An 18871-nucleotide genomic window follows, 5' to 3' on the forward strand; every position below is an offset into this window, starting at 1 on the left:
TGGCTGCTCCAGGCTGTGGAATTCCCTCCCAGTGGAAGCTGGGTTCGTTCCCTCTCTGTTGTCCTTCCACCCACAGGCAAAGAAATTCTTCTTCAAGAAGTCCTTTGGCCTGTAAGTAGCTCTGTTGGGTTGGATGCTGTTTTTTTCTTCTTCTGTAATTGTCATGCTTTTATTGTATCTTATTGTTTTAATCAATTTTAATTATTCCTTTAAGCCACCTTGAGTGCCCTTTTATTTTGGTAGAAAAGTGGGCTACAAATCAAATAAATAAATGAAAAGACCTTTAATGTAATCCATACCTGGGAGTAGACCCACTGAACTCAATGCAGCTTACTTCTTAGTAGACATGCAGGTTTCCTTTTTAAGCCCTCAGCAGGTTTATCCTGTTTACATATTTTCCTTTTTGAGTCCTCAACGGGATTACAATGTTGAGGAGTTAATAAGGAAACATATAAGATAAGTACATTTAATCAGAAAACAAGCAGGAGTTTCAACAAGAAAATAAAACTCAGCACTAGAGAAGCATATAGATATGCAGAAAACTATGTAATTACAAATTCAAGAGACGTAAAAAATTGGTGAACACCAGATTTGCCAACCTAACCAAGGAATCCTTGTCCTGAACTGTGCTGATCACTGTGCTGTAGCCACATGGACAACATTGAGATTATTACCCCAATTTTATAGTAAGCTAAACTGGTCCGATTGTTTGGGATCAGAGCAGTGTCAATAGAGCTTGCTTGATCTCAGACTGCAGAGTGTGGGATTGAATGAATTGAGAAGGTGAGATCCTCAGCTTAGAAAGCAAATACGTTGGACTGCTGAGTTTCTGGACCAGAACTGAGTGGTACGACGGCAGAAGAGAAGGCCGTAGAATTTGTTAAATTGTAATCAATGTGAAAATACAACAAATTGCTCTAGGTAAATGATTGAAAGATAGATTTAAAAAAGCATTCCAAAACACAGGAATTCTGTTACCGAAGTATTCTGGTCTCAAGGTGCTCCACACAATTTTCATAAGAAGAAAAAAAATGGAACTCAGAGTTCATTGGGACCGTTTTATTTCATGTGACAATCTAGTCCCATTCTTCTGTGCATAGGAACCCTGAAGTACGCCAAGAGTTTCATATGCTTCAGGGGGATGTGCACTCACTGCTTTGTTGGGGGCAGCCCTCCTGCACATCCCTGTTACCTCATGGAGTTGCCTTCGAAATGGCTTTGTTGGGGGAAATTGAGCTTTTGCCCGTATTAGAGCTTCAGAGGTGCATCAGGCCCTGCCCAGCCCTGGATTATGGTCACTGATTGTGGGAAGGTTCTTGTTACTATAATAATGCCTTTTGAAATTGAAAATATTAATTAAAATCTCTATATATTTCCAGATTCTGCTGGTGTTAATGGCAGAGAAAATGTAGTAGTAATTCATCCAGATTTTAGGATGATAGTGCTAGCAAACAGACCTGGATTTCCTTTCCTGGGCAATGACTTCTTTGGAACGCTAGGTAAGCAGGACACTTTATAAAAAGTGATGTTTTTCAGACCAGAGTGTGGAAAAGACATAAAGGAAGCCGTCCGTTTGATCATTTTAAATCTGTTTAACATTTCAGTTAGGCAGTTCCCTTGATCATTTCTTCACTTGCAACTTGGAAAAGAATTGCTTCCTATAAGGTGATTTGGGATGGGAAGAAGCAACTCGTGAGAATCCCTCATATGAATATTCTACAAATACAGTTGGTCCATCTGGCCCAAGAATGTCTGCTCTCTCCAAGGCTTAAGGCAGAGGGTCTCTCTCCTCCCCCCCCCCCCATTCCTGTTACCTGAGATTATTTTAAGTGGAGATGCTGGGGACTGAATCTGAAAATTCTTGCATAAAAAATATGTAGTTTACTACTAAGCCTATGGCCGCATCACTGGTATCCAGCTGGTGCGCCTCCTTGACCTGTTGCATCCTTGCGCTTCGCAACATGTCTGATGGTGGCAACAAACATCCCATGTATGCTAGAGCCTTCATATTATTTTAACTGAAGGTATTTTGGAGCGGGGGTGGGGGGAGCAGGCGTATAGGGGAAGTAACGAACCTTTTGTATGCTCTGAGAGCAAAATGGTGAAAGGTGAAGCTTTCACAATTCCTTGGAAAGAATGGGGATTTGTGCCTCCAGCAGAGTAATTGGGCAGGACACGATTCCAATGCAGTGAGCCCAAGGTTTCTACATAACCTGGAGTTGAGAACTTTGTACATTAAAGCTTTCCATTTAAATTCACTAGACAAATAACATTCATGTCATTTTATACGATTATCTTTACATAACTCTTTCTATTCCTGTCTTGTTTATTTTAGGAGATATTTTTAGCTGCCATGCAGTTGATAATCCCAAACCGAACTCAGAGCTTGCAATGCTTCGGCTGTATGGCCCTGAGGTTCCTGAGCCTGCCCTACAGAAACTGGTAGCTGCTTTTGGAGAGCTCAGAAGCTTGGCTGACCAAGGAATTATCAATTATCCTTATTCAACTAGAGAAGTGGTGAATATAGTAAAGCATTTACAGGTACGATCCCACAGTTGGTTCTTTCACTGATATATTTGGAACATAAAGACTGATAAATAGTGACATTTGACTTCTGTAAGTTTTTTATATAGCAGATAGAATTTTGGAAAGCATAACATATTTGCAGAACACATCTAGGTATGGTTTTAATAATTATGACCAAATCCAGAGGATTTTAGTCATGTTTAGTCCCTTTGAAATCATTGGGACAAGTTAGTTGTAAATAACTTAAGTTCTGTCCTTTTCAGTGGAACGTAACCATGACTAACGTCCTCTGAATCAAGGACAATGTGTGTCCAGATTGTTTCTCCTTCTTTCCTAAACATATAAATAGCATGATTATTCCCTTTGTGGATGCAACACTTGTGCATGAAAGCATCCCCATAAGAAAGCATTGGGCAACTTATGGCCATCCAAATGTTTTAGTTCACAACTTCCTTCATCCCTAGCCAATGGTGAGGGATGGGGGTGGGATTGTAGACCGAAACATCTGGAGGGACACAAGGACACAAGTTGCCCAACTCTGTGTTATTGGGATGCTTCTTTCAGTGACCAGCCGCGAGTCAAAGTGTTCTGCTAAATGCTTTATTGCTTTAGTGTTTTATTGCCAATTACCCAGCTATAAATCTCTGGCCAAGAATGCAGGAGGGCCCTGCTGCTGTTTAAGAAAAACACAGTCCTTTACAAAAAGTCCAATAGTTCTAGCCAGAGACAAGTTCTGAAGTGCAAGCCTACCGATCCGGGTCGAAGAACCAAACAGAGGGTCCAGGAGCCAAGAGCAAGCGAAGGTCAAGTCCAGTCCTATATCAAGAGCCAAGTCAGTTGTCCAAAATGCCAGGGATAAACGTTCAAGCGGAGTCAATCAAGCCAGTCCAGGTCAGGAGTCCAAAGTCACGGTCAAGGGGCAAGGCGTGGGGCACAGTAGCAACCAGAGGAACGAAAGGTGTTTGCTACACTGGACCAGCGGTCAGTTTTTCCCTTTTCAAGCCCTGCCAGCATGACCCCACCCAGCTCCCAGCTGTGCCTCATTCCTCCACCCTTTGACCCAACCCCCTACTACAGCTCGGCGTCTTTTCCCTGCCTGTTCTGCAGGCGCATACTTCGCCTGACCCCCTGCATTTGTTCTGCCCTTTTCCTTTCCCCTTTCACGGGGGCTGGGTGGTCGAACCACCTCCGTCTCTGACTCAGCCTCAGGAGAGACAGGCAGAGGAAGCGACTGACTGGCCCGTGGCTCCTCCACGGGACCTGCATCCTCCTCCATTGCACGACTCCCTTCCAACTGTGCACCGGTCTCTGGTCCGGCTGTGGGGGAGGAAACACCCTCTACCTCTTGTAAGTTTGCCTCCTCCTCATCTGCGGAGGCTTCCTCGGGTGCAATCCTAACAGCTGCTTCTCTCTCTCTCTCTCTCTCTCTCTCTCTCTCTCTCTCTCTCTCTCTCTCTCTCTCTGGTACAATGCCCTCATTTTTAGGGTTTTAATTTTCAAGAATACTGTTGTTCAAAAGAAATGTTCTCAGGAAGTGGTAGATGGAGGTTGATTTCAGTGAGAGAATACTGGGGACTAGCAAAATTTGGTACAATTCTTTTCAATGGATTTGTGCTAAGCTTCACATAAGTTCAACTTCAGGGAATGCAGATCAGAGAGAAGTCTTTGGTACATTGGGCAGGGTAACTGAATACCAACCTATGAGACAGCTTTTAATTTTTATAACAGGTGACATTCTCCAAAGAAAATAATCCTCTTCAAGGAAAGGAAGCCACACTTTTGAACATACATATATTATCCTCATCTTGCATAATATATTCAACCAATTGTCAAATTATTCATTTTTTATATTTTATTTATTTATTTGTTTGTTTTTGCATTTATATCCCGCCTTTTTTCCTCCAAGGAACCCAAGGTGGCATACATAATCCTCCTCGTCTCCACTTTATCCTCAGAGTCACTTAACTGAATAAGTTCTTGTGAAGAGCACACTAACGTGATATTAAATTGAAAGTAAACTTTCAGTTTATGACAATGGTAGATTAATGATTCATAGTTTCCTAGGTTGTATTTAACATTCTTCTTTGTGCTCTCTGTGCATCACACATTATTATGGGCTCTGCACCTGTGCGGAGCCACAACTCGGAACTTCTATAGCTGAAGAGTGCTGTTTTGGCAGGAACCCTCCCCTACTGTGTATGTCCAGAGGGGTTCCCGCCCATCTCCTCAGTTCTCTTTTGACTGCCTTGCTAGATGATATGAACCATCCTCCTAGTAGCCATAAAGTCAGCCACGAGACAAGCCTATGAGTTAAAATGGAAAGCCAGGCATACTCCATCACCAGAATTTTGTCCTTCCTGCATTCACTTTTCCAGAAAGGCCTAAAGCCATCCTCCTTCAAGGTGTACTTAGCAGTGATAACAGCCTATAAGCCTATTATTGATGGCCACTCCCCCTTTTCCCATCCACTCACCAGGCAATACCGTATAGGAATAAGCAACCTTGCTCCCCCAGTTCGTTCCCGTATCCCACAATGGAGCCTGTCTGTAGTGCTCAAAGCCCTCTTATCAAGGCCCTTTGAACCGCTCACCACCACAAACAAGACTACTCATCTGGAAAGTGCCCTTTCTTGTTGCCATCACGTTGGCTAGAAGACCATGCGAGCTCTGTGCTCTCCGAGCCAATGCTCCATTCCTCATTTTCCACAAGGATAAGGTTGTCCTATCTCCTGACATCACATTCCTGCCAAAGGTCGTGACGGAATTCCACGTTACCCAAGACATCATCCTACCCACATTCTTCCCTCTCCCTCTTCACCGATGGAACGAACTGTCCACTCTCTCAATGTCAGACCAGCTTTGGTCTTCTATTGGCATTGAGCAGCCAGTTTCCATAGCTCCCAAAAACTGTTTGTATGCTACGGAGGGGCAAAGAAAGGACAACCTGTCACCTCTCAAAGATTCACCTCCTGGATAGTTCACACTATCAAACTAGCCTAGCAGCTGGTGAACCTAGAACTCCTCAGCCAAGTTACGGCTCATTCCACGAGGGCTGTGTCAACATCAACAGCCTTCGCACAGGGAGTGTCCCTGCCCAAACTGTGTTGAGCCGCCACATGGTCATCAACGTTCATAACTCACTACCACCTCTACACCAGGGCACGTCGGGACTGCAACTTTGGTCAGGCAGTCCTGACCTCCATACTGCACTAGCAATCAAGCGACACTTTGACCCTCCTCCAGTAAGTCAACTTGCTAATCTCCCATAATGTGTGATGCACAGAGACCACGAAGAAGAAAGGCAGGTTGCTTACCTGTAACCATAGTTTTTCGAGTGGCCATCTGTGCATTCCACACAACCGTTCCAATGTCCCCTCTTCGGTGTCTACTTACCTTGCCGACAGTGGTCCTCTTTCCTCAGCCTCGAGACCTCCAGAAAGTCGGTCTCCAGGAACTAGGGCGGTGGGAGAGGGTTCCCGCCAAAACAGCGCTCTTTAGCTATAGAAGTTCCAAGTCGTGGCTCCGTGTAGGCACAGAGCCCATAATAATGCGTGAATGTACAGATGACCACTTGAAGAACTACAGTTACAGGTAAGCAACCTGACTTTACTTTCAGGCTCTCATTTCTCACATTCATTCATTTATTATTTTTCTATGCTGCCCCATAGCTGAAGCTCTCCGGGTGGTTCACAAAAATTTAAAACCATTAAAATACATTACATTATATAAGGTATAAAAACTATTCGCGTAAGGACATACGCACACACAACAGCAACAACATCATTTACCTAAAACAATTAAAATAATCAGCCGGAGACAATCCAAGGCTTGATCAAAAAGCCTCATTATATACTGCCAAATACCTGAGAGAAGACAAGCCATGGCTATTGAATCTCTCCATTTGATGGTTGTAAGAGAGGAGCTGTGTGGAGAACGGACAGAAGAGCCGCTTCAGCATTCTGGCAGTGGGAGAACGGGGTGGGGCTACCACATTGCTTGAGCTGCTCCTGAGTACGTTACGTAGAGGGAGCTGTATTTCCCTCAACCCTAGTGATTCCCAGATTAACTAGCACGAGGGCTAGGTTGTATAGGGGTACGTCTGCCAGGATTGTTCAAGAGTACGAGCTATGGCTCCATAATGGTGCATGTGCTTGGCATGCCAGAAGTCCTAGTTCCAGCCTTCAACATCTCCACTTGAGGAGGATCTCAGGTAGCTGGAAGGAGGTGCTGGGGAGGCCTTGGCTGTCAAGAGTAGACAGGAGTGGGCTAGGTGGACCAAAGATTCGACTTGGTATAAGGCAGCATCATATGTTCAACAAAAAATGACTGTGCCAAATAGGGTTCAATAAGATGTTAATTCACAAGTACACATTTTCAGAGGTTTCCTTTTTGTTTGCTCTAAATCATTGGTTCCCAATTGGGGGTCCGTGGCACCATTCACATATTCACCATTCATTTCTGGAGTCCACTGACAACGACGTCCTACCAGAAGTAAAATATAACAACACTGAGCACCTGCGACTAGATGCAGAGATTACTTCCCTGCACCTAATCCTGAAAACTCATAGATAAGGAATCCTTTTGAATGTGGTGGTGTACAAACTAACAACTCTCTCTGCAGAAGAGCAAGATGTACTTGTTAACGTGACTTGTGATGGGTGACAGTTTTTCCTGATTATAAGAAGTAAGGTGAAAAAGCTTTGAAACATCTAGTTCCCTTTTGTTCCACATATCTTCGTGAACAAACATTTTCAGCATTTTGTTATATGAAGAACAAGCATAGAAATCGGCTCGATGTTGATCCAGATTTGACATTAAAAGCAGGAAATATTGAACCGGATGTGGAAGGGATTGTTCGGGACAAAAAGAGGCATGATTTCTCCCATCACATTTAGGTTTAGTAGCTGCTAGACAAGTCATAATTTGTTCAGTTGTAAACTAGACATTAGTAAAATTAAATTCGTCTTTATATTCCTAACTAAATCATTGTCATTTTTGCGTGGTAATATCACAAATACCACAAATTTTATGGTCTGTTTTTAGTATACCTAAAATCCTTTGCTTACTAGGGGCTACCCCTTATTTTCTCCAAAAAATTGCTTCGCACAGGTAACTACCATAGAGATAACAATTTTTTCAAAAGTAGGGGGTCCATGGCTTGGCATTTGAAAAAAAAGGGGTCCGCAGTACTTAGCTAATTGGGAACCACTGCTCTAAATTGCTTCTGGTGCTGGAAACTGCTGGGTTCCTTTGATACATATCCAGCAGCATAAACAAAAAATAGAGTGATTGTTTTGGACTCAGAGCCTGTGGTGTCTAGCAGGTAAGGGAAAGGGTTGGGATGAAAGGAAGGAGGGAAATGATACAATCTCATAGCTTGGGGATGAAGGAAGGAAATTAGTCATACATAATTTCTGTTTCTGTAGTTATACAGCACTGCAAGCTTTTCTGCTGTGGGCTTAGTTTTCTTCTGCATGGATAAAGTCTGTTTTAGTTGAAGGGTGTTTATACTTTTAGCAAATAATATAAACTTTAAGAGAGAGAGATTCACAGCCGAATTTATTTATACACAATCTAAACTGGTCACTGGACAAATCTTTTCGTAGAATCATAGAATAGCAGAGTTGGAAGGGGCCTACAAGGCCATCAAGTCCAACCCCCTGCTCAATGCAGGAATCCACCCTAAAGCATCCCCAACAGATGGTTGTCCAGATTTCTCTGCAATCACAGCCAAAGTATAGCTATTTGCTTCAAGACGTTTTTATTTTCTCAGTATTTTAATACCTAATTTAACTTAAATTTAAACTTTGCTGTTTTAATCTCATATTTTAACCTACCGTATATTGATTTTTGCTGTGTGTTTTTTAAATTGTATTAAATTGTATTTTGTATGTGTGTTTTAAATTTGTGGGTTGTTTTTATGCTCTTCATGGTTTTAATTTTTGTGAACCGCCCAGAGAGCTTCGGCTATTGGGCGGTATAAAAATGTAATAAATAAATAAATAAATGTTGAAGAGCAGCTGTTTAGATATTCAAAGTGGCCCAGAAACAGAACAAAATATCTAGTTTGATAAATTGGCTATCAAGTAATACTGTGAAGAGAGCTCCGGCTATTGGGCGGTATAGAAATGTAATAAATCAATCAATAAATAAATAAATAATAGAGAGAATGATAATGTAAGGTACTACACTGGGACCTCCAATATAGTGCCCATAGTCACCAATGTGTCGATAGAAACTTCTCTTGGCACCCATCATGCTCGGCCCGTTGTTGTTTTCTCTATACATGCTGCCCTTGGGTAAACTTATTCAATCTCATGGCCTCCAATATCACCTGTATGCCGATGATACACAATTATATCTCTCATCTCCGGAACTCTCTCCTGATGTTCGCGATCGTATCTCGGCATGTCTTTCAGATATCTCAGCCTGGCTGCTTCATCGTCGTTTGAAACTTAATATGGCAAAAACTGAACTGCTTGTTTTTCCTCCTAAACCTTCTCCTCACCTCTCATTCTCTCTTACTGTCAACGATGTCACGCTCTCTCCGGTCAAGGAAGCTCATAGTCTCGGCTTTATATTTGATTCCTCGCTCTCCTTTATTCCTCATATCGAGGCAGTAGCTAAATCCTGTCGTTTCTTCCTGTATAATATTGCCAGGATTCAACCATTTTTGTCTGTCTCTTCTGCCAAGACTCTCGTTCACGCACTGGTTATCTCTCGGTTGGACTACTGCAACCTTCTTCTCTCTGGCCTTCCTTCGTCTCACATCAGTCCGCTGGTCTCTGTCCACCACTCCGCCGCTAAGATCATCTTCTTGGCCCGCCGCTCTGACCATGTCACTCCACTTCTGAAATCTCTTCATTGGCTCCCATTTCACTCCAGAATCCAATATAAACTTCTCCTGTTGACCTTCAAAGCTTTTCACGGTCTAGCTCCTGCCTATCTCTCCTCTCTCATCTCACACTATTCCCCCGCTCGTGCTCTCCGCTCCTCTGATGCCATACTTCTCGCCTGCCCAAGGACCTCCACTTCCCTTACTCGGCTTCGTCCTTTTTCTTCTGCTGCCCCTTACGCCTGGAACGCTCTTCCAGAACACTTGAGAACTACCAATTCAATCACAGCTTTTAAAACTCAGCTAAAAACTTTTCTTTTCCCTATAGCTTTTAAATATTGAGTTTGTTCTGACTCTATACTGTTAGCTTCACCCTACCCAGTGCCTGTTTACACTTCCCTGTGCCTGTTTGCATTCTCTTTCCCTCCTTATTGTTTACTACAACTTTATTAGATTGTAAGCCTATGCGGCAGGGTCTTGCTATTTACTGTGTATAATCTGTACAGCACCATGTACATCGATGGTGCTATATAAATAAATAATAATAATAATAATAATAATTTCCCTTTTGATTTTGATTTTATTTAAGATTTATTTATTTATTTATAATTTTGAGGCTGGCATGCTGGAAAGTAAATTTCTGTCTTCTAGTGCCTTCGTTATTTAGGTTTTTTGACCAGTTACTTCCTTTTAGTCTCAGCAGACTGCCAAATGGCAAATGAGGACCACCATAGCCATTTTATAAATTGGCAAGCCCGTCTCCCCGTGACGGCCATTTTGTGAGAACTTCCACAACATTCTCTCAAAATTCCAAATATGTCCACTGAAGCAAAAAGGTTGGGGAGCCTTGTACTATAGCTAGAATTACAGTGCCTTGCATAAGTATTCACACACACACACACACATACACCCATTTGATTTTTCCACATTTTGTTGTGTTACAACGTGGCATTAAAATGGAGTTAATTAGGATTTCTTCTCACTGATCTACACAAAATAGTTCTTAATGTCAAAGCAGGGAAAGAATCTACATGTTTTACAGAATGATGTACAAATATAAAGCTGAAAGGTCTTGATTGCATTAAGTACTCACCTCCTGTGCTGTAACTCCACTAAATAAGCTCTGGTGCAACCAACTGCCTTCCAGAAGTGACATCATTAGTTGAATGGAATCCACCTGTCTTCAATACAAGTGTAAAATGATCTCAGATAAAATACACCGGTTTCTGGAAGGCTCCAGGGTTTGTTGGAGAGCATATCCAAACGAACGGCGTCATGAAGACCAAGGAGATATCAAAACAAGTCAGGGATGAAGTTCTGGAAAAGCACAAATCAGGGTTGAGTTATATCCCAAACTATGAGTGCAGTCTTCATCCAGAATAGGATGAACACCCTCCATCTGATCAGAACAGCCACCCACAGACACCATCTAAGTCTTGCCTGGATTTAACCAGTTTACTATCCGTCATCTAGTCCATTACAGCAGCCAGGCACCAATCTAGCACATCCTCCGCCTCAGTAGATGAGCAGGAGAAATAGATCTTCCCTTTGCCTGTTCCTGTTTCTGTCCCAAATGTTTCCTATCCCCGCTTTAGATTTTAGTGTGTACAGAACTTTGAATGTGGGTCATAGACTACAAGCTAATGAATTTTGTATGGCAATTTATTTTCTCTTTCTCTCTCTACAGAAGTTTCCAACAGAAGGACTTGCAAATGTTGTTCGAAATGTCTTCGATTTTGACTCCTACAACAATGAAATGCGTGAAATTTTAATTAGGACGTTGCATAAACATGGAATACCAATTGGAGCGAAACCCACCAATGTACAATTGGCTAAGGAGTAAGGCTAACATATGTTGTATATTGCTGCTAGTTAAGATCAACCTGGAATGCTTGAAGCAAATTCTGTTTCTATTCCCTCCCTAAAAAATAGGTTATGATATATTATTACATTATTTATTTATATAGTATGTTCAATGTATATTTAGACCATACATCAAAATGTATAAATTGTGAATATTTTTATCTAATGAATATTGATGATTTGTGTGATCAAATCTAAAATAAAGGGAAATATTGGTTTCTTTTTCTCAGTTTCTATTCATTGAATGATCTTTCTGCAATTTTTCACCATACTTAGTGACAAAACCAAATTCTTTTATCAGTAGTGGGGGATGGGGTTGAGTGAGTTGGCCCTTAACCTGCACAAATCCTTTAAAAGATTTCTGTGTGAGATTTAGTAACGTAAACAAATTGCAATTAATTCATTAGCAGAGTTGCCCTCTCTATTAAGGCATTCCATTCATCATGTCTCGAAAGAAACTACTTTAACACCACAAACAGTTTAGATGCCATCCAGTTTGGTTCATAGTATTGGTGGCTTTCCTATATTTTGAGAGTTATTTGATGAATATAATAACTAAATTTTAATGGGGGAGGGTGTTCATGTAAATTAATATTTTTTAAGTCTAGCCATTAAACCGATTTCAATCATTAATAGCGAAACAAATATTTCCCTTTATACTACAAAACACAAAACAATGTTGTCAGACAAATGGTTGTTGTAGGGTTACTATATATATATATATATATATATATATATGCTAAGGAGGGAGAGCAGAGTTCTTTCCTCTAGCTAAATGTCTCAGTCAATTGTCAATATGTAAATCATTCCCATAATCATGCCTTGCAACTTCCAGGGACATTTCCAAAAGAACCTCACTCTAATAACTATGCCTTTACTTGTCATCTTGATGCCTGAGGGATTTAACGCCTAACAAACTCAGTTGCAGAGGAAACACTGTATACATCAATTACTTACTTTTGTGTCAAAGAGTTCTTTTTTTAAAAAAAAATCAGGGTAGCTTTATAAATTTTTACACAGAGTAATGCTTGAGTATAAAATACTAGTTTCAGAACATAGAGCCATCCATTACTTAGACCATCTTGTTTGCTAAATATTACTAGAAGCATATTACAAACATGAGTGCCCAGCCTCTAGCAGAACTTTGTTGGCAGGTAGTCTCATAATTCCAGGGCCACTTAAGGCTGGACTCACATGGAAAGATGTTCCTCTCTGACAATGATGGTTGAACTTGGAAACGGGTTCCATGTTGGCCTTTTGGGGTGGTGGGAATTGTCTAATGAAAAAATAACAATGCAGGGCTTAATTTTGTGGATTAAATTCTCGTTTTGATTTCTGAGAGGCAAGCAACCTTTTCTTCTGCAGTCAACTCTTTAGAAACACAAAGCTGTCCGGAGGGTTAGGAGTCCCAGAATATTCCAGCCCAGTACACAAGCTCTAGGGGGCCTGAAGGGAGAGGAGGAAATATTGCATTACATCTGCAGCCATTCCTGGAATTTTACTTTGGGATATTACTACATTAACAAGTCAAGTTTTTTCCCTCCATCACTTTTGTCTAAAAATCTGCCATACTTTTTTTCTTTCTCTCTTCTCAAGCAGGATGTACCAAGTGCTTTATGATGAAGTAGCTTGGTCTCTTTGTTTTATATGTACACTTTGCCTGGATCCTGGCCATGTCTGGAAGAAGCCATCTTGACTGGTTGGAAATGCGGTAGAATGTACCAAGTAGTTTATTAGCAAATGGGGGGACCGTTTCCTCATAAACCATTCCGTACATTCCACCCAAGTCCTATGCTTTTGGCAGCAAGTGTGATTGTTAACTGAACCCTGCTGTAGACCTCCGTCCCACTTGCTGCTTTCCCTTCTTTTCTAGACATCTTGCATTTAAAAGTTATGATGCATCCTTTGTTCTTTGACAGGTCTATGAAAACAAACTTGATCAATTAATGAATGTGCACACTTCCTGATGCACACGCCACTTAGCAAGCATTCCCTGTGCACAGCTTCCCTTGTAGTTGATGCATAGTTGCAAGGCAGAAGGCATGTCACCTTCTGCCCAGGTTGTCACATTTCTGGTAGTGGTTGTTGGGGGGCAAGGAATAATTAGAAGCAAAACTAAATGGTAGATTAAAGAAGAGACAGTTATCTGGATCTCTCTGACAAAAGCAATCATTTGTGAACTCTTGCTAAAGCATTTGGGAACTGTTGTTGTCAAGGAGCCTCACGTTCTGTCATTAGCTTCATATGTGCAGATGGTGCTGTTCCAGTACAGAATATTGTTAGGGTCAAGCTGGGTTATTCTTTGCCTGCAGCACTAAGCTCAGGATTGGTTGGAACAATGCCAGTACAAGAGGCAGCACTTGAGGGCACCGCATATGCTGATCCTCTAGTGGAGATGCATCTTCCTGAATTTAAATGTCAGGTTGATGACAGCCAACATTTCCGTCAACTGCCCTTTACCTTTTGAATTCCTCCATGTGTCAAAAGCTTTGAAGGATGTCCCCTGATCTGGGTCATGCACTGTTTTATTCCTCTGGCTTAATTTCTCCTTTTGATCTGGAGGAGAAGAATTACTAGAGTAATTTACAAACGATATGATGATTGAGACTGGTTCTAGGGTCATTTTTCTTTTTCATATCAGTCTGTCAAAATCAGCGCACCAATGCAAAATCCATATTTTGAGGCCTTGAAAGGACTGGAGCTGTTTAATATTAAAACAATTTGTGCCGGAGAAGATGGCCAACCCTGTTCTGAACTCACCGGGGCGGGAGGGGGAATGCAGTAGTGGCTAAACAATGTCCAATTTGTAAAGGAGAACAGGTTTTGATATTGCTTTGAAAAATTATAATTGACTGCCAAGGGAATATTTAGTCATGAATGTGTGAGTGAATGATAACAGTGGGGAAATTCGGTCATCCCAAGATGCTTCAAAGTAGGGAATAAGCTGGCATTCCTGGTAGCCTTCAGGGAACACTGCCTCTACTCTATCCTACCAGGCAGGCCCTGCAATGGAGGACTTGCCTTCCGGCTTCTCATTGGCTCCGACTTACTTACCATGAAATCTATGTAGGCACAGGCCTTTCTACTGAACAGAAGGCTTTTCAAGTTTGTTAGAACAACTTTGAATCCTGAAATAGTGGCTGTGTTTGGACATCGCTTGAAGCCATGGTGGCTTAAAAAGTTGCTCACAGTAGCATATTTTTTAAATAGATGCCTCTCTACACAACCAGGCAAATAAGTGAATATGCGTGGCTTCTTAAGCTCCGCGCCCACTCTGACCCATCTCCCCCGCCCCTGTCCTCCTGCAGCCCTCCTGCCCGAGCAGTGACGCTCTCTCACCCATTCATTACATGGGCTACAAGGAGAGAAATCCCAGTATGCATCCAAAAAGTGGTGGCACAAATATACCCTTGGAGGTTTGCAGGATTAGGACCAAACCTCACACAAATCCTCTCCTAGCTGAGAGGCACCACCAAAACCCTGCACAATTACCCCAAAGGAGGGTAATCATTTGGATTTTCAATAACTTTTTTCTCCATTAGAAATATACGTTGTAAGTGGAATTCCTTCTTGTGTTGTGATTTAAGACTGCTTGAACTGTAGCAGGTTAAAATTGTGACAACTAGGAAACAACAAGCCTTATAAACTCAGAGAAACATATTGTTAGATGATGTGTTGCTTAAAAATAGCAAATTAATTAATAGTGGTATTTTTCTGGGCAGGTTGGTATTGCCAGATCCAAAATTTATGGGCTACTGGAAAGTCAATCAGTTGGGTAACGCTCGGCGGAAACTTTTGTGCCCAACTGAAACGCATCGCATAGATGTCAAGGTCTGTGAGGTTTTCTAAATACTTAAGCATACATTATTTGCCAGCACTGTAATACCCTACTGTATTTTTGCCCCCAAAAAACACTGCTCAACACTAGCATTGAATGCAGCCTAGGGAGGAAAGCTGGGTGTTGAAGAAATGGCAAGTGTTCTGGGGGAAATATGCGGTCAGCTTGTAACATCTGCTTAGCCCCACCTCTTCCACGTCTAGGAGGTAACGCCTCATACATCCACATGCTGATCCCAGTGTGCCCGCCTTTCCTTGTGGGCTGTCCACAAATACCAACCCCCCTGCCCCAGGTTGCAAGCCTTCTGAATTTCCCCATTGATATTGAAGTTCTCTATGATCTGGTTCTGATCGTGAAGCAGCACTGCTTTAGCTGGTTCTCTGCTGTTATTTGGATTGGATTTCTGGACTTTATAAAGATCACCACATCTGTTCGATTTGCTTTTGCTGAATCTTTTCATTCCTTCTGTTTTTTCGCATTAAATTCTTCACTCTAAATATGTCATGTGCACAAGCAACCATGCACCCAGAAAGAATGCAGAGTTTTTGAGCATGTAGCCATGCACATTATCACATCAGCATTCCAGTGAAAAGCATACAAATGTCCATGAATGTAGTATTTAAAATTTAAACTTTCTCAACTGTCCTTGAAATCTTGCATTATTTATTTATTTATTTATTTAAAAATATTTATATCCCGCCCTACATCACTAAGATCTCAGGGCGGCATACAGATAAACACATACAGTATAAAACAATAAATATACACAGTTAAAAACAAATTAAACCATAATCCAAGTTAAAACAATATATAATTTAAAAGCAATAGATGCAGTTAAAACAGTTAAAACAATGTGCCAGTGAGTTTAACCATCAAAGGCTTTGTTAAAAAGCCATGTTTTTACTTGGCGTCGAAATGCGATCAATGTTGGCGCCAGTCGGGCCTCCAAGGGGAGGGCATTCCGCAGTCATTCCGCCACCACAGAGAAAGCCCTCTCCCTTGTCCCATCGTAACGTATATGTTGCATTGGTGGGATGCGGAGAAGGGCTCCTCCAACAGATCTAAGGTCTCATTAGAATCTTATGAGAACCTACACACAAGAAGTGGATAGTTCTGAAATCGAATTCACTGCCAGTTAATGACTATTGTCAGTTCAATTTAAAAAAGAAAAAAGAAAACTGAATTAAATCTACACTAAAACCCTTGAATTCCCCAATCTTAAAACACAAAAGTGAGGGGAAAGGGATCTGAGATAATTCCAGAAAAGAAGACAGAAAAAGAACGATTTGACAAGAAGGAAGTGAACCAGGAAAGAGCAGCACTGGTAATGCCCAGGGATGCCAATCGAGCCAGAGGTATCCTGTGGTCCAAGGTGTCGAATGCTGCTGAGAGATCCAGCAGCACCAGCACAGATGTACAGTGCTGTGCCTTAGCCACAAGGACATCATTCAACACACGAGACAGTGCTGTCCCAATTGAATGGCTAGCTTGGAACCCTGATTGAAAAGGGTCACTGAAATCATAGGAAGATAGGTAAGGAGCCAATTGGCTCTCTCTCCAGGATTTTGGACAGGAAGGGTAAAAGTGAAAGACGACTGTAACTCACACAAGAAGAAGGATCCAGGGAAGGACAAAGTAAATGTGTACAGGGTTGGAGCCTTAATGTATCTTTGTAATCATCTATTTATTTACAAAGGGTACAGGTTGAGCATGCATTATAGGGGTACTGAAACAGAACACACTCTAGTCCCAAAAGCATTGGCAGTACCCCTGAAATCCGAAATCCAACTCTAGCTTCCTGTCAAATCCCAGCTGATGCTTTGAACTCTCCTTGCTCATACTCTCTATACTCCGAACTCTAGTTTTACTGTCCCCCGCCCCCTTGTAAGGGTGCAGGGGTTGTATTCCAGGTGGTTGTAACAGGCAGCTATGCCTTGTCCCCATCAGTGACTAAACCCACCAAATCCTAAAGAATGCTCTCCTACACGAGAAGCATTCAAGAGGCAGCTGGATAACCATCTGTCAGGTATGCTTTAGGGTGGATTCCTGAATTGAGCGGGGACTCAATGGCCTTCCAACTCTACTATTCTATGATTCTGTGAGAGCCACTTTGCTTCATAGAGCAGTAAGGCTTTACAGTATTTTGCTTGCCTCCTATAGATTGCTATGAAGAATGTTGAGTAACTTCGCTTTTCTTGTCACTTTCTTGTAGGGCCCAATGTATTTAAAGGTGCAGGCATTTCCACTGGAGAGGCATGAAGCCAGGTCTCTGAGTTTTACCGAAGAACTAGCATTTTGGTCACTTCCTTTGAATGAAGTTAATTTAGTGTGTGATATTGCCGTGGCACAAGGTAAAGTCTATTTTTTACTTTCTGATAAATTGCTGATCATGAGAAACTGCATGAATACTCAAATACATATTTTGAACAGAATCTTATATAAATTATTTTGCGTGCCACTTAAGCAATTTCTCTGAAAACATCTGTATATTTTGTCTGAGATATTGTTGTCTTAGGGCGTTGCTAGACCTACCGGGTGTTCCGTCGTTGAGGAGCGGTGAAAGCGGCTTTTCCCGTTCAGCCGTGACGCCTCATCATCCACACCTGCCTTCGATTTGTGGCGGAAGTTTGCGCCGGTTGTGCTGCTGCCGCCGCGAGAACGGTTGCGCAGCCACACCGGCCTGATTGCCGCGGCTTTTTTTTTCGCTCGCTGCACGGTTTGCGCACGTCCGAAAGACCGCAAACTTGCGCAGCCGTCAGCGATGCCGCCGCCGGCCCTGGCGGCGGCAGCGGCGGCAGTGCCAGTGCCAGCCGAAGTGCTGCTGGTGCTGTTGAGGGTCAACATTGATGCGCTCACTTCCTGATGGGGGTCGTGGCGGGTGTCATATGACCTGAGGTCAATCGTCTGCATGGCCACTCTGTGCCTACATCTCCCATCATGCCTCTGAGGTGTCGGCGGCGATGACCGCCTCTGTGCCCTGTGCCCCATCCCAAGGAGCCAACCCACATCTGGCCGTAGCCATGGCAGCAGCCCACAAGCAGCTCTGCCCTCTGCCAGCCTGGTACCCACACTAACAGGCAGCGTACAGCACCGCCATTATGCGGCCACGGTAGCTGCCCACCGCAAGGAGTCACCAGCCACTTTTCCGGTCCTCCGTTCCTGCGCAAACTGTCACTGGGGAAATAAAAAAAAAAGCCGCTCCGCCGCGCTGCCCCAGCTGGCGGACTGCGCGCAAATGGCGGAGGCGGCTTGACCGAAGCCGCTGACCACTCCCCCTTAGCACGCCTTTTCCTGCCCAGTGCGGACCGCAGTGACCTCACATCCTCCCACACGTACTCCGAATTACCGCGGGACAGCAGGAAAAGGCGTCCTAAAACTCACTTTTTTAAAGTCGGGAGAAAGAGGCTTCACCGCGGGATAACGGCGGATCCTCGTGAACGTCATCTGGAAGCCTCGACGTGACTGCGGAAGGTAACGCGCGCTAGAGCCTCGTCTAGTAACGCCCTTAGACTGCAAACCTCTACACTTATATCGGAGTAAGGCCTACTGAACTCAGTGGGACTTACTTCCAACTAAACATTGCATGGCTTTTTGATGGCCATGCAATGCCTCAGTGAAGTGGAGAAAAGGACATAGAAGGCACACCTTCCCTTCTTATGTTCGTATCTGTGTTTGTACAAACATCCTGCACAATCCTCGTTATTCCCTCTGCCCCACATTCTGTGAACAATCCTTTCCCCTACATATATAAACACACATGGATGAGTGAGAGCTATATTCCATACACATGATAGTTGCAGAGGATGGATT

At 42.7% G+C, this 18871-nt stretch overlaps 2 protein-coding genes across 2 annotated transcripts in view; one reads left to right on the forward strand and one right to left on the reverse strand.

The window, feature by feature from the left end:
* Window positions 1–18871, reverse strand: part of NAA16 (N-alpha-acetyltransferase 16, NatA auxiliary subunit) — a 439249-nt gene that overhangs the window by 263845 nt on the left and 156533 nt on the right. The window lies entirely within an intron of this gene.
* The window catches only part of VWA8 (von Willebrand factor A domain containing 8), a 130933-nt gene that overhangs the window by 73122 nt on the left and 38940 nt on the right, over window positions 1–18871 (forward strand). Inside the window, exons 24-28 of the mRNA XM_063125966.1 lie at window positions 1380–1499; window positions 2336–2541; window positions 11048–11199; window positions 14946–15054; window positions 17274–17412. Of these exons, the coding sequence (XP_062982036.1) occupies window positions 1380–1499; window positions 2336–2541; window positions 11048–11199; window positions 14946–15054; window positions 17274–17412 (726 nt within the window). The remainder of the gene's footprint in view (window positions 1–1379; window positions 1500–2335; window positions 2542–11047; window positions 11200–14945; window positions 15055–17273; window positions 17413–18871) is intronic.

This window comes from Elgaria multicarinata, chromosome 5 (genome assembly GCF_023053635.1).
Source record: "Elgaria multicarinata webbii isolate HBS135686 ecotype San Diego chromosome 5, rElgMul1.1.pri, whole genome shotgun sequence".
Taxonomy (NCBI): Eukaryota; Metazoa; Chordata; class Lepidosauria; order Squamata; family Anguidae; genus Elgaria; species Elgaria multicarinata.